The sequence below is a fragment of the Magnolia sinica genome, chromosome 10 (genome assembly GCF_029962835.1).
Source record: "Magnolia sinica isolate HGM2019 chromosome 10, MsV1, whole genome shotgun sequence".
Lineage (NCBI taxonomy): Eukaryota > Viridiplantae > Streptophyta > Magnoliopsida > Magnoliales > Magnoliaceae > Magnolia > Magnolia sinica.
In genome coordinates this window covers 67,990,508-68,007,895 of record NC_080582.1, presented here as the reverse complement: position 1 = coordinate 68,007,895, position 17,388 = coordinate 67,990,508, and the positions used below count along the sequence as shown (strand labels likewise).

The 17,388-nt window shown below is 39.3% G+C and overlaps 1 protein-coding gene across 5 annotated transcripts in view; it reads right to left on the bottom strand.

The window, feature by feature from the left end:
• Positions 1 to 17,388, bottom strand: part of LOC131216917 (adenylate kinase 5, chloroplastic) — a 70,397-nt gene that overhangs the window by 20,270 nt on the left and 32,739 nt on the right. For all 5 annotated transcript variants that reach the window (XM_058211532.1, XM_058211531.1, XM_058211530.1 and 2 more), the window contains 2 exons: positions 13,057 to 13,136; positions 12,898 to 12,963 (listed from right to left, as the gene is read on the bottom strand). In XM_058211532.1, the coding sequence (XP_058067515.1) occupies positions 12,898 to 12,963; positions 13,057 to 13,136 (146 nt within the window). The remainder of the gene's footprint in view (positions 1 to 12,897; positions 12,964 to 13,056; positions 13,137 to 17,388) is intronic.

Below are 17,388 nucleotides of genomic sequence, written 5' to 3'. Positions count from 1 at the left end.
TGTGGGCACCATATTGATGATGGTATCGAAGAAAAAGCTATCACACTTCTGGCCATTTGCCACCTACAAATACGATCATTGATGTTCTCGATGACCAGATCATCTCCATGCGCCAAGGTGGGTTACCAGAAGTTTCTCGTCCTTTGGAAAGGACGACCTCTCTGATACTACATGGATCATAGCTACACACTTCCACAACCTGAATCCTGCCCTATGAGCAATATCAAGCCACTAACTCACTGGAGCTAAGTTCTTTCATGCTAGGGAGGACTGATGTAAGCTAATCTAGGCCCAAGATCCATGGACGAGGCCCAATGCTTATAATCAAGCAGCTAGGCATGCAGAATCAATCAGCTCACCATGCAATAAAATCTCATTAGATATCTCTTATCCATTAAGCATCATTCTTATTTACTTTTCCACACTAGAATAAAAATCTTCCTTATTTTTGTCTCAAAGCTTATTTAAGGACCTGCCATGAGTAGTATCAAGGCACTTTGAAAATGAATGAAAATTTTGATTCTTGTTTCTACTTTGTTTATGATTCTTGTGCTTAGTTTGGAGGTGCCTATGTTGGGTAGATCCTTCTCATCAACCAGTTGTGCCACATATAAAAGACAATTGTGTTATACTGACACTTTCCTTTGGTGAGAAAAAAACACAACTAGCTTTCTGACATTTTCACGTTGTATTAAAGCATATTAAACCTAGGTCCTTAACTGGGAAATCCCGCTTGTGTAGTGGTGAAAAACAGTGTGATTCCCTTTGTCTTCTGACTTTAATCTAGATATATACTTGTTTTGTATGTGATTCAGAATCACCATTAATTTCTTCCACTTCTCAAAATAGGAACCTTCTTCCTACTGTTTCAAAATCACAATTAAAAGAACTCTTCTTTCTCCCATTTAATTTACTTTCTAACAAATATCCAGATATTTGCCTCTGTACATCCAGAAGCTTTCTTAAAATAGAAAACTTACCAAAATGAGAAATTTTCAAAAAAAAAAAAAAACTCACATTTCACTTTTTCCATTATATGAACCTACCTTCTGACTTTCTCTAAATAGGAAGTTAGTAAAAACGTCAAGTTCCCATGATCTTTTGTCAATTATTCATCTCACTCAAGAGAAAAGAGACATTTCTTATACCACTATTGCAATTGCTGCTAAACATACCAGGATATTTTGGTAATGGAGGTCAATAATGATTTCCTCTATGGAGAGCACACACAACCAAGGTATTCAAAATCGGTTACGTAATGGCCGTTACATAATGGTAACGGTCATAACCGTTATGCGTTACAAGGTCGAAATGGCCATAATGGCCGTTACAGAAAAACGGGCCGTAAGGGTCCAATAACGGTTTTTTCAAAAAATAAAAAACGGCTGTAACGGCCGATACGAGGGCTGTTACGACCCGTAACATAATGGCAACGGTGGTGGCCGTTATGGCCACCATTACCGTTTTGGAACACCTTGCACACAACACACACACGCGCACACACACCCATGATAACTCAAGTATTTGGAGAATTCTTCTTGAGTTTTTTTGTATTGCTTCAACCCAAGGTTGGGTTTAAATAACCACTCTACAAGTCTATACAAGGAAGTCTATTTAGAGCTTCTCTATACATAATATCTGACAACTAATGGTAACCCATAACAACTCATATACACAATATTATCACCCCTACCCCCAAAAAAAACTGATGTGGGATAATGAACCAACATCAGTTTGCCATGGAGAAACCTATGACGGGATGAGGTCATAGTTTTGGTAAATAAATTAGCAAGTAGTAGCTCTGATGTCGCATGAGGAAGAGAAATGATTCTAACTGTGTATTTTTATCCACAAAGTGGCAGTCAACTTCAATGTGTTTAGTGCGCTCGTGAAATACTGGATTGGAAGCCAACTGAATAACACTGAGGCTGTTAGCATATAATGGAGTCGGCAAAGACAAATGAATCCCAAGATCTGTCAACAATCCCCGGAACCAAGTAATTTCACTACATGCCTCTGTCATTGCACAGTATTCGGCTTCTGTGCTGGATCTAGATACCATGGTTTGCTTCTTACACTTCCAGCTAACCAATGATTGTCCCAAGAAAACACAATAGCCAGTAGTGGACTGTCGTGAAATGTGGGACAACCTGCCCTGTCTGCATCAAAGTAAGCAGATAATTGTAGATCATGCGATGATGGAAAGAGAAGTGCCTGATTGAGGGTACCTCGAAGGTATCGAATAATGCGATGAACTACCGTCATATGCAATGTGCAAGGTGCCTCAACAAACTGGCTAACAACATGAACTGCATATGAGATATCAGGACAAGACATAGTGAGATAGACTAAGCTCCCCACCAGCTGTCTATAGGATGTAACATCTGAGAGAAGGTCTCTATCATCTTTCCCATACTTGACATTTAATTCCAGAGGAGTCTCATGGGTCATGTTATCTGTAAGGTTTTTTTTGCTTGGTCAAATCATAGGTATACTTCCATTGACTCGTGAGATAATCTCGAGTATTACGAGAAATTTCAAGACTCAAAAAATATGTTAATGGCTCCATATCCTTCATATGAAATGAAGAGTGAAGTAATGATTTGAGATTGGTAATACCTTGAACATCACTGCCTGTGATGAAAATATCATTAACATAGACCAATAAAGCAACAAGATCTGAATCAGACTTGAGAATAAACAGTGATGAGTCATTTTGGCTTTGAGAATAGCTCATTGTGGTTAACACCTCGTGGAATTTTTCAAACCACGCTCTTGGTGCTTGTTTGAGCCCGTATAAAGCTTTAGAAAGCTTGCAAACTAAGCGTAGATCCTTGGACTTATAACCAAGAGGTCGCTTCAAATAAACTTCTTCTTTGAGATTCACATGGAGGAAAGCATTCTTAACATCGAGTTGACTGAGTTGCCAACCTTTAGAAGAACTTATAGCAATCAAGGAACGGACCGTTTTCATTTTTTCCATTGGAGCAAATGTCTCATCATAATCAACTCCATGCTCTTGTTTATAGCCTTGGGCCACTAGCCGAGCTTTGTATCGATCTAAGCTCCCATCAGATTTTAATTTCACAGTGTATACCCATTTGCTGCCTATCACTTGCTTCCCCTCAGGTAATGGAATCAGCGTCCAAGTAGCATTCTCCTCGAGTGCCTGAATCTCATCATCCATGGCCTTTACCCAATACGGTTGTGTATATGCCTGAGAATAAGAAGTAGGGACAACCAAAGAATCTAATCCAGAAAACAAGGCATGATGAGAGGCAAAAAGATTTAATCGACAGGGAGGAACAGACGGACGACTGGAACGACGTAATTGGATCTCAATGGAAGGCGGGACAGTTACTTGCACTATAGGAGAAGAGGACACCTGATCGGAAGTAGGAGCAGCTGTGGGAGAGGACCCAAGAGAGATAGGTTTCACACGGCATTGGTAGACTTGCAAAAGAGGAGAGGAAGAAGGAAGCGTAGAATGATTTTCTTCAAAAGAGGACATATGAGAAATAGAAGATGGAACAACGGTAACTAATGGAGATGCATGGACAACTTTATAGTACAGTAAATTTTCAAAGAATGTGACATGTCTAGACACACAAACATGACGAGCACATGGATCATAACAACGATACCCTTTCTAATGCCCCCCATATCCAAGAAATACACATTTAGATGCTTTGGGGCTGAGTTTATCCCATTCTCGTTCTGAAAAGATGAACAAAAGCAATGCATCCAAACACTCTTAACCGGCTATAATCTGGATCTTTATTATGAAGAAAGAACGTGGGAGTTTTTCGGTTGGCCAAAACACTGGAAGGTAATCGATTGATCAGATACATAGCTGTTGATTTGGCTTCTGCCCAAAGAAATTTTGGGACACGTGCATATTCCATCATAGTGGTTACAACCTCAGTAATGTGCCGATTCTTGCGTTCTGCTACTCCATTCTACTCCAATGTGTGAGGACACGTTCACTGATGTATAGTATCATTCAAACTTAGAAAAGTCTCAAACTCGAAAGACACGTACTCTCCCCCAGAGTCAGACTATAGAACTTTAATTTTCTTTGCAAATTAGGTCTCCACATATGATGAAAATTGTCTATAATATGAGAATACTTCAGACTTGTGCTTCATGAAATAAATTCAAGTGTGCCTTGAAAAGTCATCCACAAAGAAGATGTAATACAACGAGCTACCAAGAGCCATGATGGGAGATAGACCCCAAACATCAATATGAACGATATCAAATAGATTCTGAGTACGAGAGTTACTCAATGAAAAGGGCAATGCAGTAGATTTACACACTTTGCAACTAACACAGTTCATATCAAAGGAAATGGGACTAATATTTATTTCATCATTCAAAAGAGCATATCGAAATAAGAAAAGCATGTTCTTAGAATTTGGATGCCCTAGATGACTATGCCAAAGTTTTCGGCATTTATTAGCAAAAGAAATATCATGAGAAAATGGAAGAAAAAAAAAAACAACGTGATGAGACAACTCGGGGATCGAACTCCAAAGTGAACAACCTTCCTCTCTTATGGCCCTTCCCAATCAACTTTCTTGTTTCCAGATCCTGTATGAAACAACCAGACCGAGAAAACAAAACCAAGCAGTTATTTTCCACTAGTTAAGCAACTGAAACCAAGTTGGCAGATAATTTAGGAACACAAAACACTTTGTGAAGGAAGAAACTGCGAGATGATGAAGGTGAGACTTTCAAGAACCCAATATGAGAAATAGGTAAATGGTTCCCATCCGCAGTATAGATGGAACCCACTCCTCTATAAGGGACACAGTTAGTCAGACAAGAAAGGTCACCAGTCATATGATTAGATGCCCCTGAGCCAATATACCAAAGATTTCTAGGATCAATATTACTTATCGAACCTAAAGAACCCATCGCTTGGAGGATTTGCTGAATCTGTTCGGGCGAAAGTAGATTAGGCCGCACCAATAGGGCCATAGATGATGAGTCAGGCTTCTCAACAGAGGAAGCCAGAAATGCATTTCCACGTCGTTGGTAGTGAGGAGGTAGAGGAGGGCGAGTCGGGCAATTGGCTATATCATGTCCTTCTTGTTTGGAGTATCGACAAAACAGAGTACTTGGTCTAGAGGATTTTAGAGTTGCTTTCTTGTTGGGACAACGAGTAGCCACATGACCAAATCCATTACAAACATTTAACTTTCGACATGTCTTGTGACTTTCCTGAAAAATTGCAAGTAATGAGGGCAGCATCAGGAACAACCTCTCTCATGGAAGCAAGGGTTTTCAAACGTGTCTCTTCTGCCATCAAATTAGATAGAGTTGCCTTAAGAGATGGAAGTTGAGGCCGGTTTGATGGGGACATCACGCGCACACGCGCACTCACGCCGCCCCCTACGCACGTACGTACGTAGAAGGAGGACCCCACCATCGATCTGGCTCGATGACGACGTCCAGAGAGGGCCTCCTAGCTAGAAGACAAGTTTTGGTTCAGAAAAGTGGCCCGATAGTCAAGAAAAGCCCACCATGGGATCTCATGATCGTGGCCCACTCGTCAGATTGGTTTTATATTTTAGGTTTTGCTTATTGTTATTATTTAGAACATCGTGAACGCTTTAGATTTCCTTATTTGGTTTTTATTTTAGTTTACTTCATCGCCAAGTAATAGGTGTCGCACATGGTGCGAGTTTTGGGTATAGGGTTCTCCCTATAAATAGGCACCCCTTGTAGTTCTTTTCATTCATTGAAGTTAATAAAAAAAATTCCTGCTTTATTTTTCTGCTCTCTTCGTGAGTTGTGGAAGAATTCAAAAGTGGGTGCGAAGCCCTCCCTTTTCGAAGGGCTAACTACCGTGGTGCGAAGCCACATCGATCCCAATTCACCCCCATCTTCCATCATCTTTTTTTTCCATCTTCCCCCACCATCCGTACTTCGAATTTGTCCTTTTGTTGCATCAGATTTCTTCATTGAAGCAGGTTTCCAGATTTCGGCCCGCAGGCGAGCTGAAACTTCGGCGGAGCACCACGCACAAACCGTACATCGGATCGAGCTGAAATTTGGAGGTTTTGGAGTCCATCCCTGGCTGACCAGGGCCAAGGTGGCCTTTTTCTGAATAGTGGGCCCCACACACGTGCGGCCGGGATCACACGCACGTCCGTTTGGGCCATTGTTGTTGTCCACACGCGGGATCATCTTTTGGCTCAGGTTTTTATCCTCTTTTATCCTCTCATAGTCATTTTTTCATGAATCCTAACCCTATATTACATGATCCCTAATTGATTTGCCCCTTTTTATCACCTTAGGGTTCCTTGAATTGAAATTAGGGAATCCCTTGGATTAGGGACTGATTTTTATGCATGAGTAGTTGATTTTATTTCCCTTTGACATTGTTTGGTTTATAATTTTATTGGTCCAGTCCTAGCCTGTGTCGGCTTGGACCCGCATAGATTCCCCTTTAATTGAATGTTTGGATTTTCATGTGGGATGTGGAATTTGTGTGATTGTTTCTGAATTGGTGTGATCTAAGCCTGCAATCTTGCATATCATATTTAATTTTCCATGTCCTGCATCAAATTTGGTATCAGAGCCTAGGGTTCTTGTAGGGGAATTCATTACATGTTTAAGGTTTGGTTGTTTATGTCCATTACGCATCAATTCTCATCATATATGGCTGTTTAGAGGTCCATAAACCCTGAAATAAGCCGCTGAAATTTTCTGTTATCCCCTTATTTGAATTATTTTAGAAATTAACTTAGTTTTCTATTTCTAGGTTTAGAAACTTTTCTTTTCTGTTTTTTTATAAACTAATTTTTTAGAAACTTTCTTAATCTATTTTTAGAAACTAATTTTCTTTCCTTTTTCTTTTTTAGAAACTAATTTACTTTCCTTTTTCTTTTTTAGAAACTAACTTTCTATTTTTAGCAACTTTCCTTTTTTTCTTTTTCTTTAGAAACTAGGTTGTTTTTTTTTAGAAGCTTTCCTAATTTGTTTCTTTAGAAACTTTCCTTTTTCGTTTTTTAGAAACTAGGTCGATTCTTTTAAAAAAAAAAAAAAAATCTCTTATATTTTGACAACTATATTGCTGAATTTTGGTTGGCACCCTACACTAAATATGGAACAATTGCAAGATTCATTAAACAAGTTGTCCCAGAAGTTGGAGTTTATGATTAAGCGCTTGGAAATGGACCAATGCTTTGAGCAGCTTGATGAACGCATTGCCCGACTAAAGATCATCGCCAGGACAAACCCCACCATTGGGGTAGATGTCCAATCTCAAGCAGGTGGCCTGGAGGATACACCAATGAATGGAGTTGGTCAAGGAATGAGTTATGGGTGTGCACCCAGACACCCACCCCATGAGAGACATAAAGACCACTATTTTGAGGGGTACAACATGTGTGGCCTTGTGGCTAGAGAGAGTGCACCAGCGGCTAGTGTAGAGTTACCCACTGAGGCCATTCCGGTAATGGATGAGTTACGTGATATCTTTCCTGATGATCTACCGGATGAGTCCCCTAGGAAGGATATAGAGCACACCAGAATATGGGACATCGTAATACCTACAACCGAGTTCACGTTGAATAAGTTTGTCGATAGGTCCACAGCTCTAAGTCCTTGTGAAGTCGTTACTGATTATAAACCTAGGAAACTTATTAATCTTGTCCCTATGTCACTGTCCCATAGGCCGTCAGAGTCTGCAGAGTCTTTTGCGCATCACATTCATTCATGGCATCAAGAAATCAGGCAGAAGATCATGACTAATAATGAACATTGCACATTTTATACAGACCAGTATAAATGTTTCAAAGGATTCAATATTGGGGACTCTATGATGGTCTGCATCAGGCCCGAGCGGTATCCTTCGAGGGCCGTTCGTAAGTTACACGCGTGTAGCGCTGGACCCTTCAAAATTATAAAACAAAACGGTTTCAATGTGTATGAGATAGATCTTCCACCTTCCATGGGAATTAGCTTCACATTCGATGTGGAGGATCTAGTTACTTTTCAGGAGACCACTGATACTTTGTCCGACCCTTCACCCACCCATCCTGATTCCTCATATTTATCCCTTGAACCATGGCCCCTTTCCAACCCATTTTCCCAACCTCTACCTCCCATATCTACTTTTCCTAACCTTTCTTCCCAGCCTCTACCTCCCATACCTACCATTCTCAACCCATTTTCCCAGCTTCTACGTCCCATACCTACCCATCCCAACCCATTTTCCCAGCCTCTACCTCCCATATCTACCCTTCCCAACCCATTTTTTCAGCCTCTACCTCCCATACCTATCCTTCCCGACTCATTTTCCCAGCCTCTATCTCCCATACCTAACCTTCACACACCCAAAAAGGAAATAGAGGATATCCAGGACCATCAGATAATTTCAACGTCGGACGGCGGGTTTCAGAAGTACGTGGTTAAATGGAAGTCACGCCCAGCTTCAGGCAGCATGTGGCTCACTGAGGAGGAGCTTCAGAGACTTGATCCTGACATCCTGAAGCGGTTCAGGAGTTTTATTTCTCCAGTGGCGAAATCTTTGCAGCCGGGGAGAATTGATGGGGACATCACGCGCACACGCGCACTCACGCCGCCCCCTACGCACGTACGTACGTAGAAGGAGGACCCCACCATCGATCTGGCTCGATGACGACGTCCAGAGAGGGCCTCCTAGCTAGAAGACAAGTTTTGGTTCAGAAAAGTGGCCCGATAGTCAAGAAAAGCCCACCATGGGATCTCATGATCGTGGCCCACTCGTCAGATTGGTTTTATATTTTAGGTTTTGCTTATTGTTATTATTTAGAACATCGTGAACGCTTTAGATTTCCTTATTTGGTTTTTATTTTAGTTTACTTCATCGCCAAGTAATAGGTGTCGCACATGGTGCGAGTTTTGGGTATAGGGTTCTCCCTATAAATAGGCACCCCTTGTAGTTCTTTTCATTCATTGAAGTTAATAAAAAAATTCCTACTTTATTTTTCTGCTCTCTTCGTGAGTTGTGGAAGAATTCAAAAGTGGGTGCGAAGCCCTCCCTTTTCGAAGGGCTAACTACCGTGGTGCGAAGCCACATCGATCCCAATTCACCCCCATCTTCCATCATCTTTTTTTCCATCTTCCCCACCATCCGTACTTCGAATTTGTCCTTTTGTTGCATCAGATTTCTTCATTGAAGCAGGTTTCCAGATTTATAGGAGGGCTGAAACTTCGGCGGAGCACCACGCACAAACCGTACATCGGATCGAGCTGAAATTTGGAGGTTTTGGAGTCCATCCCTGGCTGACCAGGGCCAAGGTGGCCTTTTTCTGAATAGTGGGCCCCACACACGTGCGGCCGGGATCACACGCACGTCCGTTTGGGCCATTGTTGTTGTCCACACGCGGGATCATCTTTTGGCTCAGGTTTTTATCCTCTTTTATCCTCTCATAGCCATTTTTCATGAATCCTAACCCTATATTACATGATCCCTAATTGATTTGCCCCTTTTTATCACCTTAGGGTTCCTTGAATTGAAATTAGGGAATCCCTTGGATTAGGGACTGATTTTTATGCATGAGTAGTTGATTTTATTTCCCTTTGACATTGTTTGGTTTATAATTTTATTGGTCCAGTCCTAGCCTGTGTCGGCTTGGACCCGCATAGATTCCCCTTTAATTGAATGTTTGGATTTTCATGTGGGATGTGGAATTTGTGTGATTGTTTCTGAATTGGTGTGATCTAAGCCTGCAATCTTGCATATCATATTTAATTTTCCATGTCCTGCATCACGGTTCATCAGAGCGGCTCGAGTTGGCTCAAACTCCGGACGGAGTTTATATAAAAATTGCATCAATTTACTTGTGTCGCGAAGTATCTTCACCGTCTCTACTGCCGCAGCGGGAATAACTGGATCCGTAAGTTGAATTTCATGCTAAAGGGAGGTAAGTTTAGAATAGAAATCTTGAATCCTCAGAGCTCCTTGTTCTAATTTTGACAACTCATACTCTACTTGATAGCGGCGAGCATGATTTGATTGTTGATAACACATTTTCAAGTAAGCCCATATTTCGGATGCTGTCTCGAATGATGTGAGGTTAATTGCAATGTTGCTCCCAACACTGTTAAGGATCCATGTGACCACCTTTGAATTATTGGTGGTCCAAGGTAGGAGTTCCTTTTCATCATTTGGTTTGCCCATAGAACCATCCACATAGCTGTAGAGGCTCTTTCCTACTAGAAAATGCTTGAATTGAAACTAGCACAGGGAAAAAATTTTCCCATCCAACCTAACATGGATAGTTTCGATCTTATCGGAAGGATTCATGGATGCCATAAATAATAATTAAAAAAAAAAAATCATGGAGAAGAAGTGTACTGCTGATTTCTGGTGATGCAAAGATGGGTGCAGGACCGGATCTGGCGAGCAGAGGTAGTGCATGCACCAAAATAAATGACCAAGCCACACCTCAAAAAAAGGAAGATTTTTCTTTACAACTACTAGTAATGTGGGGTCCCAACGTCAAAAGGGCTGCCAGGTAAGGGTGGGCACGGATCTAAATCTTCAGATCGGATGGTGCTTTCAGGTGACAAATGGATTTGGATCGTCAGATCTAAGATGTTCCGAGCAGGGGGATGATGACTGCTGTGAGATGAGGTCGCAAGCGGTTTTGGTGGTGCTAGAAAAGGGTGGGCACGGATCTGAATCTTCAGATCGGATGGTGCTTTCTGGTGATGAATGGAACTGGATCGTCAGATCTGAGATGTTCCAAGTGGGGGGATGATGGTGCGTGTAGTTGGTGAAGGTGATGGCGGTTGTGGGGCTGCTCACGCCAAGAAAACAGATTTGGTGAAACAAGGATGAAGATGCAGACGTTAATTGTGGAAGAGATGGGTTTGGGGTTACAACGATGATCTGCGCTTAGTAGTGGCGGAGGTGGGTTTGTTGGTGTTGGAAACAAGGGTGCTGACAATGATGTGGAGGCTCGCAGATGGACATAGACGAGGCTCGACAATGGTGACTGACGGGCTTGGAGCAATGGTGGCTGACGGTAGAGGATTGATGAAGAGCATAAATGTGATTTAGGGATCTGGTAGACAGAGAAGATGGAAAGATGAGGGTGCCCCTATGCTCTAGGCTTATGAAGCTAGATCTCACCGTTGAAAATCAGATCAGTGGCCCAGGTCGAAAATCGCTCTGATACCATGATAACTCAAGTATTTGGAGAATTCTTCTTGAGTTTTTCTGTATTGCTTCAACCCAAAGTTGGGTTTAAATAACCACTCTACAAGTTTATACAAGGAAGCCCATTTAGATCTTCTCTATACATAGTATATTACAACTAATAATAACCCATGACAACTCATATACACAATATTCTCACAACCCACACACGTGCGCACACTCATTACCATTATCATTTAAGCCTTATCCCAACTAATTGGGATCAGATACACGAATCTTATTCTGTTATTCCACTCTATCAATGGATCATATTGTTCGGAATTCATAATGAAAGTATGGAAGAAGTTTCACGCTGGCTGCTGACCTGACGCTGCCTCCTTTATTCAGGCCTAAGACTAGCAATGAGAGCAGCATAGATGCTATGCAATAGTCTATTACATAGGTTGATTTAAATCAACGTGCTAACTCTTTTCTTACATTCAGCCCATGCATCATGATATGATGGCGCACGCGTGCGCACACACGGTTTAAAAGCCAGGAACTCACACTCTGCTCAATCAACCAATGAGTCAAGACTTAGAGGAGTCAACCTTGTGACCTAGCTTCATCTTATGAATTTTGACCAGGTTTAATTTAAAAGACAAAAACAATGAAGATTTAATACTGTGTGAAAAAAATATGAAAATCTTGATAAATGATAGTAAGCTAAGGATGATGGATAAAGACATAAGTAATTGAGAAATTAAAGGTCCCTCATGAATTAGAATGTGAATAGCGTCTGGATGTGCCCATTTTGTTGAAATGGATACCTTGTTTCTTCAATCTAGGCTTTTGATGTGATGGGCCCATTGTAGATATGATTTTTGGCAAGAAAATCTTTCAAATTGTAAGATCCTACCCATCCAATCTCTAGCCATTTTTATTCTAGATCAATGTTTTATTTTCTCCACAACTATTTACTTGAAGGCCACTTGGGGTCTTCAAACTTGGGAGCATTGTATGACATCCTATATTCATGATAAGGCTCATTAGATCAAATGATTCAATGGCTAAGATTAAAAGTATGACACTTTATGATGACTAAGGTTGATGTCTCTGGATTCCAGATCATCCATAAAATGCCCCACTATATCAAATATCCAGGTCATCCTAAAAGTCTTCCACAAATACTATGGAGAAGCTAAGAATGGGTAGAGGCATGAAGTTTTAGAAAATTTACTCTTAAAAATGCCACATTGAAAATATTTACAGATCCAATGCAACTTTATAGATTAGACATGCTTTGGTTTAGTGGTAAGGAACCTTGTTCAGGTGTCATTGGAGGGAAGTTCAAATTCCCACTTGGTATTTTTGCCAAACAAAACCACTTTGCAAAACTCACCTAAGTCCTATATAACTTGGTCAATCCATTGAGATAGAGCCAAACTCAGAGTAGTTTAGGGGAAATTGGCAGTTCATGTGTAGACCCGAGACATAATTGTCATGGTCATCACCAAAGCCTTCTCCCAGATATTTCAGATTCGACTTTGTGAAACTTGTTTTGCCAGTCAATCCTAGGGTCCTATCCATGGTAAGTGAACAAGCCAATCCGAGTCATATAGAAGTCGAATCATGGAGGAAACTGAATCATTTTTATGCGGATCCAAATTGACTCACCAAGTTTTTAAACAATGTGCATGTCTGTGTGTTGTTAAATGTAATTCAGTCAAGCTCTTAGAATTATATAGTTATCCAACCTTGAGACGAGGATTAACAATAATGACAGGACGGCTCCCAGCTGCATCTGTCATAGCTTTTAGATCCTGCACATTCAACCCAAGCTAGTAAAAAATGATAAACTAGAAAAAAATTCTGGTAGATGGGTGCTCCGAGAACATAGTAAAAAACTGTCTCACATCGATTATACAGTTCCCAACAGCATTTTGAGGAGCAACTAGAATAAATATGTCATCTTGTTCATTGACCTCTTTGGCACCTACAAGTGAAAAACGGAATTTATGAAATCCCAAACTTGGTTGCAAGCATCAATAAAACTAAATAAATTATAATCAAGTTACACAAGCAATACCAATTTAAAATGTAGATAGAGAATCTCAACGACTCCTAAGATTCACAAAGTATGCACACTTCTAACATGGTTTACATGGAGTAATGGATATCTGCAACCTCTGGAATTGATATATATATATATATATAAGAGAGAGAGAGAGAGAGAGAGAGAGAGAGAGAGAGACTACATAGTAACAATGCATATTGCATAAGTACCATAACTGTTGTCAAAACATATAAAGTTATTCCTTCAATATGTAATCTCAAGTTTTGATATGCTAAATGGAACATACATTGGTTATGGGAAGTAAAAGTGAAGAATGAGACATAAATCCAATGTGCTTACAGTGGAAGAAAAGGAATAGGAGAGTCCAGATCGAGCATTTTTTTAACTTGACTGGTCAACTTGAAACTCAAACTATTCTGATTCGGTCAAAGCATGAATGAAGTTTTTCCTTATATGTTTTGACCTGACTGGGCCAGAAACTCAAAAAACTCGATACAACTTGTGAAAATTTGAACACAAAAACCTCGTTTAAAAAGACAAAAAGGCCTCAGAAACTTGTCCCCGGAATTTCTTTAATAGAACCAAAAGCTAAAGAAGATGGATTGAATCAGCATGTGACTTGACTTGAGCAACTCCAATCAGTGTCTAGTCTCAATCTTTCAAGCCTTGTGATCAATTTTTTTTAAGAGTTGAAGATGCAAAGTACTTGAGATCTTAAACAGTATTAAGTCAGAACCTATGACAAACAATACATGTATATGCAAGAAGGATTAGTATCAATATGACAAGGCCAAGTTTGGAAGTGCCCTTAAACCATGTCTGCAGCAGAAACTTTTGACACCACGTAAATTATAAATGTAGTGTTTGGAAAAGCATAACAAGAAGATTCCACATTGAGTTGGATATGCTACCGATCAAGCAGGCTGTAATCACTTGTCAGTTTCCAGTCAAACAAAGCCGAAAGCATTAGTCACATTTGAGTTAAACCAGCCAGAAAATAATGATCCACCTATTTCATCTAGGACCTGAAACAGCGGGCTATTGGTTCTACATACTTTCTGACACTCTTCCTCACAAATTTTGATTCTACCCAATCTCTCAACATGAACATCTGCATGAGGCCTGCTTTAATGTTTACATATGCTCTTCAAACTTATTTAATTCGTCACAAATCTGGTGATCCCTGGCCAAAGCAAATCTAAATTTTCTGTTCAAGTCGTCAAAGTCACCAGCCATATGTGATTGTAGATAAAGCTAGTGATTGTCTTTGTTGTCTCAACTATTAATTTCACCTCATTCATTTTTCCGATGCCCTCCGTCATTAGGTCAATGCAATGTGTTGTGCAAGGAGTCCAGAAAAGGTGTTACCTCTTGGCCATTAACTTCATGTCGCTGCCTTATAAGTCAGCTCATTGTCTCTAACAACTTGTACCACTAGATGCTCCCCTATCCCCTCCACAGCCTGATTACTGAGGTCTAACCTGCAGTTTAAGTTTTTTGATATTCCCTAACGCGTCAACCGACTTAAGGAAAGCAGTTACCATTGACAAATACACCATATAATTAATGATGGATTTTCTTGTAGACCGAGTTCACCCATCACACATAATAGACACCATTTTGTCCCTAATGATGGCAATACATAGCTATGTAAGTGTTTGACACTTCAACAATTGAATCAAGATGTTTGTTTGCAAAGGAGTGGAGCCTTTACTTCATGGGTCTGCAGCATTTATGGAATAAAACAAGAGCTGATAATAAGGATTTGCAGCCTCGTTTGGAGGAATAATATTGAAATGGAACCACTTTGACACAATTTGGCCTACTTTTTCTTTCAGATTTTTCTTATTTATGATCGCCTTGCACTCACCATTCGGTATAAATGTGAATCCATAGGACCACATGCCCTCTAGAAGTGGCGCATCTTGTTGACTGTTATTGCCAACCAACCCTCTACTCTTGGATGAACCACTGGCACACATAATGCACCACTGCCACCTGGTCCAAGACTGCTCATCTGGAGGAATAAATGTGACATCACATTCCTCTTCTAGATTTCTAGTATCCTCATGAGCGTCATCATTGTAATTGTCATCGTCATCACCGTTGATAGCATAATCAGGATCAGGAATATCCAACCCGACAGCTCTTCTTTCAACTCTATAAACCTCCTTTGCCATTTGCTTCTTCTGTTTTCCTCTCTTTTCCCATGACACTATCTCTTATCTCTATTGTTACCCCTGTCAGCACCCTTGAACACCCACGCGTATTGCCTCTTTTACTGTGCATGAGATGGCTCCTCAAAGAGGGTGATTCACCCTGAGATCGTGAGATGACAGTAATTGCATTTGACTTTGTGCCTCTCTCCCCCCACTCTCTCCATGCAACCATCCAATATTATCAACTTTCTCGGCAAGCAGCGACATTTCTCCAAATTCGTCAAAATCCCAACTTTCCAATTTCTCAAAGTCAAGTGTGAACTGCTGACCTGTAAAATCATTCAAGAATCAAAACCCAAGAGCTGTAACATCAAAATCCATACATACATATATACATACGTACATATGTACATACAATCATACATACATACATATACACATAACTAGTCACATACACATATTTCAGAGTTCTTTTGAAAGAAAATAAAAAAGTCGCATTTTTGTTGGAATTTTAACATGTTTTTATAAAAGTTAATTAAATATCATATAATACATAGATATGAAATGAAAATTACGCTAATAACAATAACATGATAGACACAATTTAATAAACATATAAAATAGCAAAAACCAAAAATAATAATCATTTTCTATATTTAGTACTTTATAAATAAATAAAAAAATTACCTTAAAATCTATGTATCTAATGTGAAAATAATGTATTGATCATAAAATGTTAGCATTAAAATAATAATAATAATAATAATAATAAAAGGACATTTTTTTGAATTTTTATTTTAAATCCATGGATCTTAAGCCCAAATCCAATGGATCTAGAGTTCCTTGTGGTTCAAAAATTACCAAAATTGAACTTAAAACATTTACATTGGATTTTGAAAATCCAAAAATGGGTTGCCCTGTCATCAATGTTTTAAATATGTATAATATTGGCCGCCGATATATCCCACGATATATCTTGTATCCCACCTATGCAATATGGAACACACCGGTAATGCCGATTTATCCCACATGTTCGATTAGGTGAGCATTTTCAATTTCCAATCCTTTTGTTTTTTGTTGTTGTTGAAATTATGTTGAATCAATGTCAAATGATTATAAATCCATTAGTTCTTCATGTTTTGCATGAAAAATCATGGAGTTGGAGCTTTGATTTCGATATCTATTAGTTCTTCATGTTCTCCATGTTTTTTTCAAAATTTTCGTTCAACCACTAGTCAATTGAGACTAATTTCGAAGTTTTTATGAGTTTTTGAAGAAATAATCATCATATACACTCTAATTTCAAATTTTGAGTGTAGGTGGTCCAATTTGTGGAAATTTCAAAAATTTTCCAATTTCTCCCAAATTGCTTGCAATGTTGCACTCCAAACATGAAATCAAGCATGTATGAGGGCTATCTACTGATTTGTTAAGTCCTTGTCAATTTTTAGAAAATAAAAATTATTTTTTAATTAAAAGTTATTAAAAATATTAAAATATTATTTATTTTTAAAAAAAATTTCCCTTCAACCAGTTGTCAATTAAGACTAATTTTGAAGTATTTAGGAATGTTTGATGAAATGATCATCACATACACTCTAAATGTTATGCATTCAATTTGAATATAGTTGCATTAGTTCAGTTAAACAACACAGCTTGGGACCCTATACAAAGGAAACCTATTATGTACATTTCTTTTTTGAGATGTTTTGATTTAAAAGTGTGTATTAAGGTCTTTTTTAACAATCCCTATAGTTTCATTGGAAAATTCAACATTTTCCCAATGTTTCCCAAAAAGTGTGATAAATTACCCGATATAAACTATATATCCCGTGCGATAACCGATACGTATATGTATCCCAAGGATGCAATACATAACGCAATAGCGATATTTCTAACACTGCTTGTCGGAAACTTTGGATTGTAAATCTGAAATTTTTAATGCATTTTTGTTGCGAAAATCAGTGGAGTACCCCAAATGGTGTTTCTTCTCTTTCCCTCTCCTTAAAAAC